This window comes from Phoenix dactylifera, chromosome 1 (assembly GCF_009389715.1).
Source record: "Phoenix dactylifera cultivar Barhee BC4 chromosome 1, palm_55x_up_171113_PBpolish2nd_filt_p, whole genome shotgun sequence".
Taxonomy (NCBI): Eukaryota; Viridiplantae; Streptophyta; class Magnoliopsida; order Arecales; family Arecaceae; genus Phoenix; species Phoenix dactylifera.
The window spans coordinates 32,310,073-32,324,654 of NC_052392.1; the positions used below are offsets into that span (position 1 = coordinate 32,310,073).

The window sequence follows — 14,582 nt, forward strand, 5'->3', positions numbered from 1 at the left end:
CAGATAAGTCATTCTACATGAAATATCTACAGGCCTAAGCCTGCCAAATACAAGTGGCAAGTTACTCACCTTTCTTTAACCAAGGAATGAACATCCTCTGCAGCTTCATTAGAAACCTTCAAAAACAAAATATATCAGAACAAAAATAAGGGTGTCATAAACTACATAGCAAAGTGCATTCCAGCCAGACCAAAAGGCACAAGATGTCTAAGACTTATAGTCGCAGTTTCACAGAACCAGCATGATGTTTAGGAGGTCCAAAATAACCTAAAAAGGAGGGAAAAAGAAAAATAATCCTTGTAAAGTAAAAATACATGAATGTTTAGCGCAATATTAAAATCATGAACGAGAATCCAATCCATTAGACTCAAAATTCGTAACATGAAAAGTTGGACTCATCACATATTGGTTTAAGTTCACTTTATTCAAGAACGATGAACTCATCCAATAAAGAAAACACACAATAACTACTTATTCAATGTGATTAAAGCAAACAACATCATTGGTCCACGTTATTAAAAAGATGTAAAATTTTAGGCTGCATAATGGTCTGAAAATCAAGAAATATGCATCTTCTTTTAAATATGTATCAGATTCACCAACATTTTTCTTTCTTCATTTTTTTGTTGGGGGGAAGGGGGTTCTCTGTGTGTGTGGTAAAAAATTAGTATATAATTCCTGATATGCATCTTTAATAATTAAGAGAGTTACTAGCAGGACTAGTCCTTGCCAGGTCTAATGTGATTAAGACATGGTATAGACTCTCATCATAACAACAAAGATGACATTTGATCTAGATATGCTCCAGATTGGAACACCTTGAAGCCATTGGCTCGTTGAATCAGATAGATAAACATATTAGCGCTTTTAATTCTTAGTGAAACGTGAAATGAAAAACTGTAATGAACTTTGAAATAACTAACCATTTCGCAAAATTGGCAGTAACTCATCAATTCAATATCCATTAATACATGCATACACATATCATACACACATACATGCAAACATGCATACATGCTATATTACAACTTTCAGAATAAGTCACATAAGACACCCATATCCAAATCAACATCCTGGGAGATTAATATAAGCTCTATCATATAATAAATGAAGGGAAAAAAATATTTCTAATCAGAAATTTAGCATACATACTACAATTATATCCTGTGGCTGTACAGCTGTGCCAAAACTAGTTAATAAGGAAAATGAATCCCACCTTACCAATCCACTGGCACAAACCAAAAAAAATGAGCATTTTTTAAACTAATTTGATGATCTTAGAGAAGTATTTTAGTTTCAACCTTCAACCTCCCAAAATGCATTCCTTATATCAAAATGCTTATTCTTTTGTTTTAATCAAGGGACCAATAAAAAGCACTTCAATATGCACCAGACTGGGTTGGGATGCATATAGGTTGAATATGCGGCCCATTTAGTACTATGGGGCCACATATGCAGAACACTCTTATGCAAGATCATGAGGATAGTGTGAATTGAATCAGATGGGGGCTACACACAGGTTATAGATCAGCCAAATGCACTTATTGATAATAATGTCAATTTGTTAAATTATTTTAATTATTTCTATTAGATACTAAATTCGAGGTAACAAGTAGCAGGTGATCATTACCAAGGTTTTAAATATGGTGGGACAAGGCCATCCCGATTTTTCTATGGAATGAGATGCACCATGTCTCGACACTCGGAATGATGGGTGTCCCATCCCAGCCTGATTTATTTCCTAACTCATCCCTTCCAATCACTCGAGACAGTAGGATACCCTACTGGTATTTTAAAATCTTCATAAAATATTTAATAAATATCAACTGCATTTGCACTGCATAAGCATCAACATACAACATATGCACTATGCAGTCCTATGATTGCTTGCATACTGCAGCCACTTTTAAAACATTGAAAATAGGAGTGTCAAATTAATGACTCAAACTTTATTTCAAATATAAAAAATTATATATAAGAATATATATTTGAGTAAATTATATATTACAAGCTTCATTTACGGAGAAGATTTTAGCCATCAGATATTAATCCAATAGCTAAATATTTGCTCATTTTAGCCATTGGATTGAGATCCAATGATTGATCTTGAGTTCCACTTAAATCATCAGAATTATGATGTTGGAATCCCTAAGGCCCCACTTCCACCACCTCCATTTCAAATCTCCCTTTCTCTTTCTCCCCTGCCTCCACTTCCCATGCCCGTGCCTCTCCTCGCAGTCTTCCTCAAACCTTCATCTTGAACTCTCCTTCACTATTGCCTTGCTGACCCATCACCATGTCACTATCCCTCTGCTAGCACCAAGACTCCCTCACCATCCTTCATCATCATCATGACTCCCATTGTTCATTGTTGTCGCCTTGACTCCCTTGCCATCATCATCACCCACTCGGAACCCATTTCGGATTGTTTTTGGAGGGGCAAAATGCACTCCTTGGAGAACCAAAAGCTCTTTTGGATCGTTTTGAAGTGTTTGGCAAAAATTTTGTACTAGCTTCCTACTTCCTCTAAAAACTGGAAAAAGCCTACTAGGAAAAGCTCCAATCTGGAAATTTTCAGCAAAAGCTCTACTTGAGACATGCTTAGAAAGTTGTTTTCATTTTAATATAAATTCCATAGAGATGAAAATACCCATAGTAATATCATAATAATATAACCATATGATAATATAAAATAATATAGTACAATACAATATAACATTATTATTTTATAATAATAATAGAGTATAATAGTATTATAATATAATATAAAAATACCACTAAATATATTAATTATAATATAATAAATTAGATAATAATACTATTATATTATAATATAATAGTATTACAATATTGTAGTAATATTATTATAATATAACAATATTATACAAATATTACTATGTTTTTTTATTTTATACATATAATACATTATATTACTTAGATTGGAATAACAAAATAAATAATTTATAAATTCAAAATACTTTATAATAATATTTTTTGATAGGACAAATAGTTAGATAATCGAAAGTACTATGCAATGTCCTTTATTTGTCATTTCTGATACTAAAGAACTTTCCTAGTTTAGTTACCACACCAATATTAAAGTTCGATAGGCCTCCATAAATGTAGTTACCAAAAGCAAACAACTTTTTAGAGCTCTACCACCAGAAGTTCTACATGCAAAAGCTCTATTACCTACAGCAATACCAAAAAGAGACCTCAATGATCTCGACCTAAAGATCCTCCACTAGCCACATCTCCCATTCCTTCCTCTTCCCTCCTCTCTCTCCCTCACCTTCCACCCAATATTGGATGCCCTAACATATTGATTTGAGCCTAATGAGCCGAGATCAAGCTAGCTAGAGACTTGAATGAGCCAAACTTGAGTTGGGAGTTCCTAGCTCATCTTAAGCTCGAGCTGAGCTCGAGCTAGCCTAAAAAAAATTGAGACAAGCTCAAGCTAGCCCAATATAATTTCAACCAAACTCGAAAAGGCCTTAGCTTGCTCATCTTCAGCTCATTAACACCCCTAATTGTCAATAGAATAATAAAGCTTGAAATATATCAGCAAATGCACATAGAGATGTAAACAAGCTAAGCTCAAGCCAATGCCTCGCTTGAGCTTTTAAGCCAGCTCATTTAATTTTGAGCAAAACTCAATCTATTCAAAGACAGCTCATTTAAGAAATCTGGTGACCACTCAAAGTCTCCTGAGTTCAATTATATATTTTAAGCTAATTATGCTGGTTATATCGTGACCCTATTACTGAAATACATTTTATTCTATAGTTTACATGATTTTAACATAGAAAATAATAATGGAGCAATGTATAACATAAAAATTATTTTATATTCTTAATTTGAGCTTAACCTGTCCTAGCTATAGCTCAATTATTTACTAATCGAGCAAGTTGAGCCCACCCTGAATTTCAAAGCAAAAGCTGGCTCATGAAAACAGCTCGCTGACTTAACAGCCCCAGATGCAGATCAGCAGTAAAGAAAATGGGAAGAAAACCATTTCTGGTTAATATGGTTCAATAGAAATTTATCAAAAAGAAATTAGATCATGTAGCAAAACTGGTACTTACATGTAGTCCATCAGTTCGCATGTACGTTATTAACCCTGTTGCCTCTTCATCTGAAAGTTTAATCCCCTCATACAGCTTCTGAGCCACCTGCACTTAAATAATAAAAGCAATGAATGTAGGTGTCAGGATAAAAAAAGAAATCAGCATGAGATTGTGAATTTGCGATACAGAGGAAAGATTAAAAAGAAAGACAGGAATAGAAAAACCATGCATTCAGTTAAGGTTCAACATAGGAGAACTCAAACAACACGAAAACCTCCAGAAATAATCCTACAGTAATGAGCAAGCATGAACCACGAGATACCAGCATATATACTGTCCACCACAGACAATAAACTCTAATTATGTAAAACAAGATTCAAAGAACAAAGAACTGATAAGCAAAGGGAAGACATGCAAGTTTGAATCACGATAGCACGCAAAACTTCCATCACAAAATCAGATATGCCAAATTACATCATCAGTTCTCCATAGTCTACACTAAACTGGTTTGAACCAAGTCAACACTAGAAACATAACAAAGAAGATAGCTCAAAATAATTGAATAGGGATTCAAACATCGAACGTGGGTGTATCAATGACCAGTTGATATGGTACGGACCATATTGCACAACATCTCGACAAAGGATAAACACATACCATCAAAAGAAAAAAGAAATAAGTTTAAAAGGCTTTCCTTGATATCAAGTGGTTCCCGTTGATCTAGGACCGATCCGCCCCAACAAAATGCAATTTGGGCATGATTCACCCGGATCCAAGTAGTTTGAGCCACGTCAACCAAACCTAGGCCCACAAGCCCAAATATGAAGGGCACTCATCTGGTAATTGTATATACCGGTCGACTGAGATTTGAATCATAGAATGGCATGATGTGTGAGTGGTAAAATAAAACAACCTCTTGTTCAAAATAGCAATGTGAAAGAACATTGGCAACCAATTATAATTCAATAAGAAACGTACAACGGATCCAACTATTTTCATGTTGATTGTTTTTCACAGATTGCTTCTAGGACAAATTCATGAAGATAGCTGATATAAGAATTAGAAAGTCAAAATAAGAGAGGAAAAATATACCTATATTTTCTTATGATTCTTAAAACTACTGTGGCCATTTCTGACACAAACCTGGACATATAAAATTATTATTATGCATATTTCAACAATCTTGCGTATCTTTTTGTGTCTGCATACCCATAATCCAATTATATGGTACCAGCATCATACCAAGCTAGCCATGACTAATGTTGCCACGATAGGAATAATATTTCTCCTAATCACTTTCAAGTGTAAAGGCACCACCAAATGACTCTGCTCTCGTCTAATTTGTAGCCAAAGCACTAGAAAACTTGCCTTCTAGTCCATGGCGTCACTCCAAATTCAAAAATACAGAATCCATCACGATACAGCTATCTTTCCCCAAGCCAAAGATGACCAAAAATTATAACTCTGTCATCATTCATTGAATGAGAAGCATACCATCTAACTCTCATAATAAAACTGGAATTTTCGCAAAATATGCCACATTATTAGATAGGCTTTTCGAGATTCTTCACTTTTACTTTTGCCTTAGGTGTTCTATATGGTGCACCTACTTGATGCAGCCTCTTAATGTGCAAGCTGCAAAATACAATGTTTGTGCGATGAAATAATTATCAGATTTCAACTTATCTTGGATATATTAAAGATAAAAAATAGTGATGAATTTGGTAATAGGAGTGGTGAAAGAGACTGAAGGATGTCTAAGAGAGCAAGGAATAGACATTTGAGAGGAAGAGAAGAGCAAATGTTGGACATAATTTAATGTCCTCCCAATCTTTCATAACATCTTTCATACATGGCCCAAGGACTTAAACAAGAAAAACTTACATAACAACATTTTAAAATACCCAAACTACCCTTAGAGTGGCCTGGCCTCGAGATAATGGTCAGAGATGAAAAGGATGGCAGAAGAAGCATCAATAAAACAATTGTTTGCTTGTTCCCACAACTTCTATATTGGATGGGATGGAGGAGATAGGTGCCCTTGGAGTGTCAGCCCCCTCATAGAGGATGCCATGGACACCCAAATAAATCAGATGGGCATCCAACCCCTCCTATTCAAACAACCTCCCTATCGACTGCCTGTTCCAGCGGAAAACACAATTTATTACAGGTAATGTGGCACATGTAACTTTACTTCCCATATCATGCATCATTTTGAGCCCACCAATCTATAGATTAGGCTATCGTATTTCAACGACAAAAACAAAACAAGTGGTAAAACTGAAAATAAAGCTATGTTTTTTTTAAAAAAAAGGGTGAAAGCAGTGATTTGAAGTTACAATAATCCACATGCAACCCTACTTCATTGTATGAGAAATAAAGAGCTATCAAATGACTAATTATCCAAACTTCCTGCAAGCAAAGCAGGAAATGGGTTCCTATTTGCCACTTTATACCTGATAATCCGTCTTTCCATCTCATAAAAGTTTATCTAAACAACTAGTTGACTTCTTAAGAAAGAAACATCCAATCATGAGCTCCAATTATCAGGCAGGCAAACATGTAGTTTATGATACACCAAAAGCTTTGAGAGAGAAGGATGTTAGTATAGATACAGTATACTCATATGGGGATTATTGCATACTTGTATACATGGATTATATACTCATATATAAGGATGTTGACCTGTTAACTAAATGTGTAAGTACACAGACTATTTCCATTACAGTGAATAATAGCAATATTACTGTAGTTCAATACTTGTTTGTAATCTAATTTCATTATGACAAATGTAAAGCTCTAAATCAATTCACAAAATGAGTGAAGCGCAAAACAATCTAAGAGTATACATAATAAGTGTTCAGGTTAGTGGATATGTACGTGTAAATATTTTCAGATACAAACACACCCTATGAACCAGGACCTCACCCAAAAAGGCTAGCCAAATGTTATTATTCAGATTCCATGGCCCTATATAAATATTCAAGATCTCCCCAACGCACACCAATGTGAGGGTAAACAAGCGCCCATGACCCAAGCAGGTGTCTCTGGTCCCACATCCATTATGCATTGGAAAAATCTTGGGTACTTATACACAAGGAATGCTGAACCATCCCGTACCGGCCGGTTCAGCTTGTACCATACCGGCCGGTTCAGACACAGAAAGCAGTTTCGGGTTGGAACCGCCCGGTACAAAGCCGAACCGGACGGAACCATGTTGTCCGCTTCGACCAGGACTCGGTGCGAACCGGCACCGAGTCCGATTCAATCTGCGGCACTTAATGCCACTGCCACAACTGTGGCTATAGCATTGCCACAGCGCCGCGCGCGCGCTGTTTTTTGCCGGTTCGGACCGATTCGAACGGGTCTGAACCGATACCAGCATCGATTGATACCGATTCGGCGATCCTTGCTTATACAAGGCCAAGAATCCCTAATAATAATTTATGCTAGCCTTTTTAGGTGAGGTCTTGGTTCATTAACATGCATATTAAGAGACCAAACAATAGGATTGCAAGGAACTGAATGGATATGTACCTATTCTATCCAATCCATCACCCAATCCAGGCAACTGAATGGATAATTGCATCACCATAGGTCTGACTAAACATTTATCCACTCCAAAGACCAATCAAGCATTCAAACTTCACACTATAAGTGCCATGGCTTTCATAATATTTTTTCATAATCAAAACTAGTCCTAGAAACCAAGGTATGCCATACCGATCCGAACCGAACGGTACAGGGCATACCGTACTGTACCAACTTGGCACTAGTATCCGGTACAGATGACGTACCGATACTCGGTACACATAAAATTTCGTACCGTACTATATCGACACTATGCTAGTGTAACACCGGTATAGGGTCTGCTACCGAGACATGAATCTTGTCACATACTTGTGCATCTTTCCATGTTGCCATATACCAACAACCAAGTGTCAGGCTAATATGTAATACATGCACATCTTCCCTGATTCACAAGCAAAACCTGTGATACTCAAGTATAACTTTTCCATCAAAAGAAAGCTAGTAATCACCATTAAACAGAGCTCAAACAGAGGTCCAATAAAATGCTTCAATAAGTTTTCTAGTTGTAACCTTTTATCTTACCATAACAAAGAACTGAGAAAGATAATGTATTGTAGCACCAAAGCTCAGAGCCATCTCATCTACTTAGCTTCCAGACATAAGATGTCAATCTTATCCAACAAATATTATGAAGCTAGTACAACAAAACTACTGGATGCAAAGCAAAACTACCTGTTATCATATTGGATTTCATCACAAAAAATGACATAGAAAACAAAGTTACAGCAATTTATCAAAGTGCAGTAAAGAACTACAAAAGCCTAGAGGTTGAACTTATGCAGAATTCAGGAAAGAAAACAAATATATAGCACTGTGTCTGAACATGCCCTCCTTATCAAAACTTCCAAGTAGTAACTCCAAAATCTAGAATTGCTCAAAAAAAACTCCAAATTTTAGTAAGAAGACAATCTGGGATGCATGTAAATAATGTAGTGCTTGAGGTAAAATCTAATCATTATTCATCATGCCTTTCACTTATTAAAAAGGAATCACATATTCACATATGTAAATAAGTGAAAGATTTGGCAACATGAATAGATTCCAGAGATTAAAGAATAAGCTAACCTTCATTGTATAGGCAGCAGTAAAATTCAATTTGTTGGCAGCATCTTGTTGAAGAGTTGATGTTATATAAGGCATGGGAGGATTCCTTTGAACGTTGCTTGTTTTTCTACCTATTACTTGATATTTTGATGAAGAAATCTGTCTTTCAATAGCCAATGCCTCTGCTTGACAGCATATAGAGAGCTGATTTAACTTCTTAGAATCAACATGAGTCAACTGTGAAGTGACAGAATTCTTCAGAGAATCTGAACTTGCATATTGAAACTCAACCCCAATAGTCCAATACTCTTGTTCATGAAATTGGTCTATCTCTGTCTCCCTATCACATATGAGAGCCAGAGCTGCAGATTGGACTCGTCCAGCTGACTGGCAACCAGGTAACTTCCTCCATAACAGCGGTGATATGCTGAATCCAATTAAATAATCAAGGGCACGCCTTGCAAGATAAGCATTGACCAAGTTTATGTCTATCTCTCTAGGAGCCTGCAAAGCATTTTTAATAGAAGACTCGGTTATCTCATGAAACACAACCCTTGCCACGGTAACATTATCATTTAAGGCATCTTGCTGTTGCAACATCTCAGTGATATGCCAGGCAATTGCTTCTCCTTCACGATCAGGATCAGATGCAAGTATTAAGTTTTCTGCTCTGAGAAACAGCAAAGATCAAAGGAAAAAAAAAAGGATCAAGATGTGACCTTTTCATAAAATAAATAAACAAATGCAACAGAGATCTTACACAAGAGTAAAAACATACGGATTTAAAACACGTATCATTTTCCCCCACAAACTCAAGAAGTTTGTGAAATGAACTTGATAGGTAGAGCTTAAAACTCATTAAATACACAGCAGATTAAGGTGGATATGATGATTGCAGGTAAGCAACTTACAACCAAAGATACATGACAACTAGAGGATGATAAAAACAAAGGAGATAAGCTAGGTGAGAAGCCCCTCGGGCTGACTTCTCTGACATTCCGTATAGTCTGATCCATTGGCAAGTACCCATCTGTAGGAGTACATCCTTAAAAGAGGGGCACAATCAAAAATCAATATTAGTAATGATACAAAAGGTTCTTAAATTTGGATGCTACAAGCTAGCACTTTCTTGGTTTTGGATCTTACTGGAGTTTTCAGAAGTGATGAGGCATGCAGACATTGGAGAAGTTTGAAAGACACTAATACCTCATGGAGATTTTCTAAAGGAAAATCCTCACAAACGAGATATTAGATCAAGAGGGACCAAGTTTGATAACAATGAACCTCGTGCAGCATGAGGAATGAAAAATTGCCAAATTTCCTTCTTAACAGTATTTTCTCTTGGAAATTTTTTTCAGAGTAGGTCTCTTGACAACGTCTGCTTCCCATTGCGTACAGCTGGAGATGTGAAAATTAGCTATTTAACATGGTGCCTTGCCTCTAATCATAAACAAATACCAAAATTTGGAGCTTGGGTAATTGAGAAAAAAGAGAATGGAAAATCATAGGTTGTAACTACATGAAGGGGTTTGGAAAATCATAATGCCTGTTTTATACACATGTATGGAGGTATTCTTTGTATGGAGACAACCATGCTTGGATCTATTTTAGATAATGTTTCTTGAAAACTTGTTTCTTTTGCATTTTTCTATTTGGTTATAGGCCCCTTACCCTTAACCATCTTGGTGAAAAGAGTAACTTTTACCTTCTGCAACCTTTTCCTTTCCTCCATCTATTTAATTAATGATGTTGACACCACTTCCTGGAGTGAGGATTCAATCAAGTGCCATGTAATTAGAAATGTAAAACCAAAAAATTTGGGACATAGCTATCATGCATTAGATAGCTGCACTTTAAATATCCCATTATTTACAATAAACTTTCAGGGTTATACAACATACCTCAAGGTTTCGTTGGTGTTAGATGAAGGCTAAAATCTAACATTTTAAGTCATGAGATCAGTCAAAACTGAGGTTTTTCGGTTGTAAGCTTATACATACGAAAAAATTTAGAAGATTATAGAAAAATGTTTTGTTTATTGCTAGTGCTGGTTTAACCTCTTCCTACTATTATCAATGTTGTATTTCAATCATGTTTCATTCTTCTCTCTTCATTCTCCAAGTTAAAACCTAAGTTTTATTCCAATCATGACCAAGTTTTGAGATTAGAAGCGAGAGGTGATGGTGATTCACAAGCTCATAGAAGAAGATAACTATCAGTTTGATCTAATTGAAACATCTCATTCTTGCTGGCCTTGTGATCCGGTTGATGAATTGACATATCAGGCAAATCAATCACGCCCCCTCCACCCCCCAAAGAAAAAAAGGAAGGGAAAAAAACACCAGCCAGACTTGCGAAATGTGGCAATTCTCTAACCCATTAGGTGTTCGACATCCTATCCTCGAATACCAATAGCCTCTATGGGATAGTATTGAGTTGATTATCATGTTGTGTACCAGTTCATAAGTTGCTTTTTTTTAAACAGAAGAAGAAGAAGAAATCTACAGAAGCATTTTTCAGTATTATATTGCATCTGGAAAAATATACAAAGAATCATACCCGCTTAGTGCTACCTTAATGCTCTTGAGATGAGTCCAGGCAGCAGCAGGCACCTCCCAGACCATGCTGAAGTCATCATCAGGCCGTACAGATCTTGACCTCCCAGCCAAGTCCCTCACATGACCATAGCTAGGCAGCACTTCAAACATGTCCCCAAGATAATTCTGGATGACTTTGGCTTTAGTGACTGACTCCACCACCACAACTGACTTACCACAAGGAGGATAAAGAGGCCTCAACTGCCTTCTTCCATTTTCCGCTCTTCCAACTGGAGAATTCTCTCTGCTAATTTTGGCTTCATGTAATGCACCAGTAGCACCTGCTTTCCTTGCCTCGGATGTTTTTCTTACACCTTTTGGCTCTGCAGCAGTACTACTTGCAGAAAGTTCTGCATCTTGGTTCTTACTAGTACGCTTCCGATTCTTTTTAACTAGAGCTTTAGCAGTTTGTGTCTTGCTATTTTTCTTGGTTGCTCCTTTCTTTTCCTTAACATCTTGAATTGCCTGCTCTTCACTCTTAGCAGCATCTGCAGCACTATTAGCTGCCTTGGTAGTCTTTGCAGCACCCTTTCTAGAGGGGCTGTCAACTGCAGCATTTATTTCTCCATTATTGTTATTACAAGCTCCAAATGATTTTTCTCGCTTCTTTGATCCACGATGCACTTTAACTGCAGAACTACCATCTCCACTCTTATTATCTTCCACTACTGTGTGATCACCACCCTCCTTGGACTTTACCCTTTTACTCCTAGATGAAAATAACCTTCTACTAATAAGCTCATGAGCTAAAGAATTCAATCTAGAACTACTGCTAACTTCAAAACTTCCTGAAGTTAGATTGCCGCCGTGTCTTGCAGAACAAAGGGTTCTAAATTTAAAGTGTGGACATTGTCTAATGGTAACCTTCGCATCTTTCAGGTTCAACGAATAGTTCTTGACATATCTCCCCCCAGAGCCAAGTGATGAGTGCGGCAGGCAGCTGCATGGAAAATTCTGCACTGCCCTATATTGAAGCTGCACAAAAAACCAAGAAAACGAAAAACTTCAGAAATAGCGGAATGGAGATGGTCATATTTGCTTGTCTGGAACTATAATCACAGTTAACAATCAAGACTGCACATCAAAAGTAGGTGAGGCGATACATCAAACAGAGCATGGGCGGAAACACCAACCATCATATTCCAAAATGATGCACCAACTGGAACACCCCAGTAACTAAGAAACAATGAAATACTGCTGGCATGCACCAATGCCTCCACTCAGCACCCAAGAAACCCCACGACGGAAGGGTTTCATTGAGTCCATATTATAACCAAGAACAGAACTTTACCCCGCCATTCACTTTCTAAACCAAAACTATCCAATAAAAAACATATTCTTGATGGTTTTGACTATAAAAAGAAGAGGACAGACAAAAGAAAGAGCGTGGGGAAGTGAAATTTACCATGGCTGGAGAAAGCCGGGACAAACTACAGAAGTTTCTTCGCAAGAAGCTAGACAATACGAGCTTACGGAACTGAAGCGCCATGAGAGATCTCTGCAACTCGACCCGAAGGCGAAAGTCGCGGAAACTACAACCAAAAAGAAATTAAAAAAAAAAAAAAAACATACAGAGTATTAGCTGTAGTTTCGAGTGGAAGAGGAGCGTGAGTGCGAGGTGGTGTTTCTCGGTACCTGGAGATTTCTAGGGTTAGGGTTCGGGTTTTGGGGCGGCATCAGTTGCAGAGCATGACTGCGGGAGGAGGGCGAAATGGTCGGAGTTTGGGACAGGATAAGAAGAGGGGAGGAAGAGAGGGAGAGAGAGAGTTTATTGACCTTCAGGAGGCGCTGTTTCGAATGAAAGAAAAATGAAATAAATCAGCCGTTAGGGATTCTTGGAGCGACCCTTCTACAGCCGTCGAGACGAATGGACCCCGTGCAGTCCTCAGATTCGGCCCGTTGGACATATCCGAGATGTCCACGATCCACCTCCGCCGGACCCAAATGGGTTTTGTCCGGCCCACGGCGGATTTGGAGCAGATGCAGCCATAACATACCCCAAATCCAATCCAGATATATATAATTTGTTATAAATCATCTCTTGGCTCTTTGCACTAGTCACTCCACTCATAAAAAAGTTGAACATATAAAAGATTGCATGCTATGATACGAGTTAACATTTTTTTTTTTTTTCAGTTGATAACTTTTCTTAGTTTAAAAATATTCGGCTTATTAAAGAATAATATTTCTATTTATTATGTTTCTATTATTATTATTGGAAATTTGGTTTATTATGTTTTACATCTTTGACTCGTATTTTGTTTAATATCATATGAAATACTATGACTTATTTTTTTATATTTTATTATTTATTTGATTCATATGCAAAAATTGATTTTTGCAGCTTTATTTGTTTCAATCCGCCCAGCTCGTCTCGTCTAACTTTACTGCCTTGCTCCGCTCCAAAGTGAATACATAATGGGTACAAATAATAGCCTACCTGATCTATACCCAATCTATTACCATTCCTACTGCTGCAACGTCTATTTTAGTGTTTTGATTTTTGAAAGTGAAATGTTTGTATATAAAGTATCCACTTAATTATTGATTTTGCAATAAAATATCAAGCTAATTTAGTTTTTACAAAATGATGTGCATTTAATAGTTCTTGGATATTTATACCCCTAAAATTAGGTATAATATGGATGAGACACAATTCATGATATTCAATTCATGTTAATTGAAAATTTGATATACATATCTTGAATATCTCGTAGATATTTGTTTGGATTATAGTTGGGCTTGTACTTGGATTCAAAGAAAACATTGTTGGTGAGAAAAATGAATTAGAGCTTTTCTTGCAAAATCAATAATTGAATGAATTTTTAATATAAAAATTATTTTTTGAAAAGCAATCTATTCTGTTATGTAAATATATGCATGTATATACAAACAGCAGAACTACAAAATAACATTCAACTATAAATATAATGGCTATTTTATAATAATTAAAAAAAAACTATTTTGTTCTTTCAGTGATGTTGTTTGTCTATATTACACGAGAATATAAGCAATCAAGAGCACCAGTAATTGAAGAGGAAAGCTTTTCCTTGAAACAACTACCTACTAGTTTGGCGCTCCTTATTTGGTCACCTAGTTTTGGTTGGCCTTGGAGAATAAAAAGCAACCGGAAGCTTTAGCTTGAGTGCAAAATTGCCATATATGAATTACTTTGGTTGATACTTAGGTATTAACTTGTTATAGTAATCAGTATGTAAAAGAAATAGTGGCTGTTATAGAATTAGGGGTGGCAATCGGGTCGGATCAGGTTGGATGAGGGTCG

At 36.6% G+C, this 14,582-nt stretch overlaps 1 protein-coding gene across 3 annotated transcripts in view; it reads right to left on the reverse strand.

Moving 5' to 3' along the window:
* The window catches only part of LOC103706593 (DNA topoisomerase 1), a 49,779-nt gene extending 36,662 nt beyond the window's left edge, over positions 1-13,117 (reverse strand). The window contains exons 1-6 of one of the 3 annotated variants that reach the window (XR_003385632.2): positions 12,935-13,117; positions 12,705-12,831; positions 11,262-12,274; positions 8,724-9,372; positions 4,086-4,172; positions 70-116 (exon numbers count right to left, since the gene is read on the reverse strand). Coding sequence is in view for 2 of the 3 variants with exons in the window: in XM_008790742.4 (XP_008788964.1) it covers positions 70-116; positions 4,086-4,172; positions 8,724-9,372; positions 11,262-12,274; positions 12,705-12,788 (1,880 nt within the window). In the remaining variant the exon portion in view is untranslated. Of the gene's footprint in view, positions 1-69; positions 117-4,085; positions 4,173-8,723; positions 9,373-11,261; positions 12,275-12,704; positions 12,832-12,934 lie in introns of those variants that run through there. The other 2 variants (XM_008790742.4, XM_017842642.2) reach the window with 2 other exon arrangements.
* Between the last annotated feature and the right edge of the window lie 1,465 nt (positions 13,118-14,582).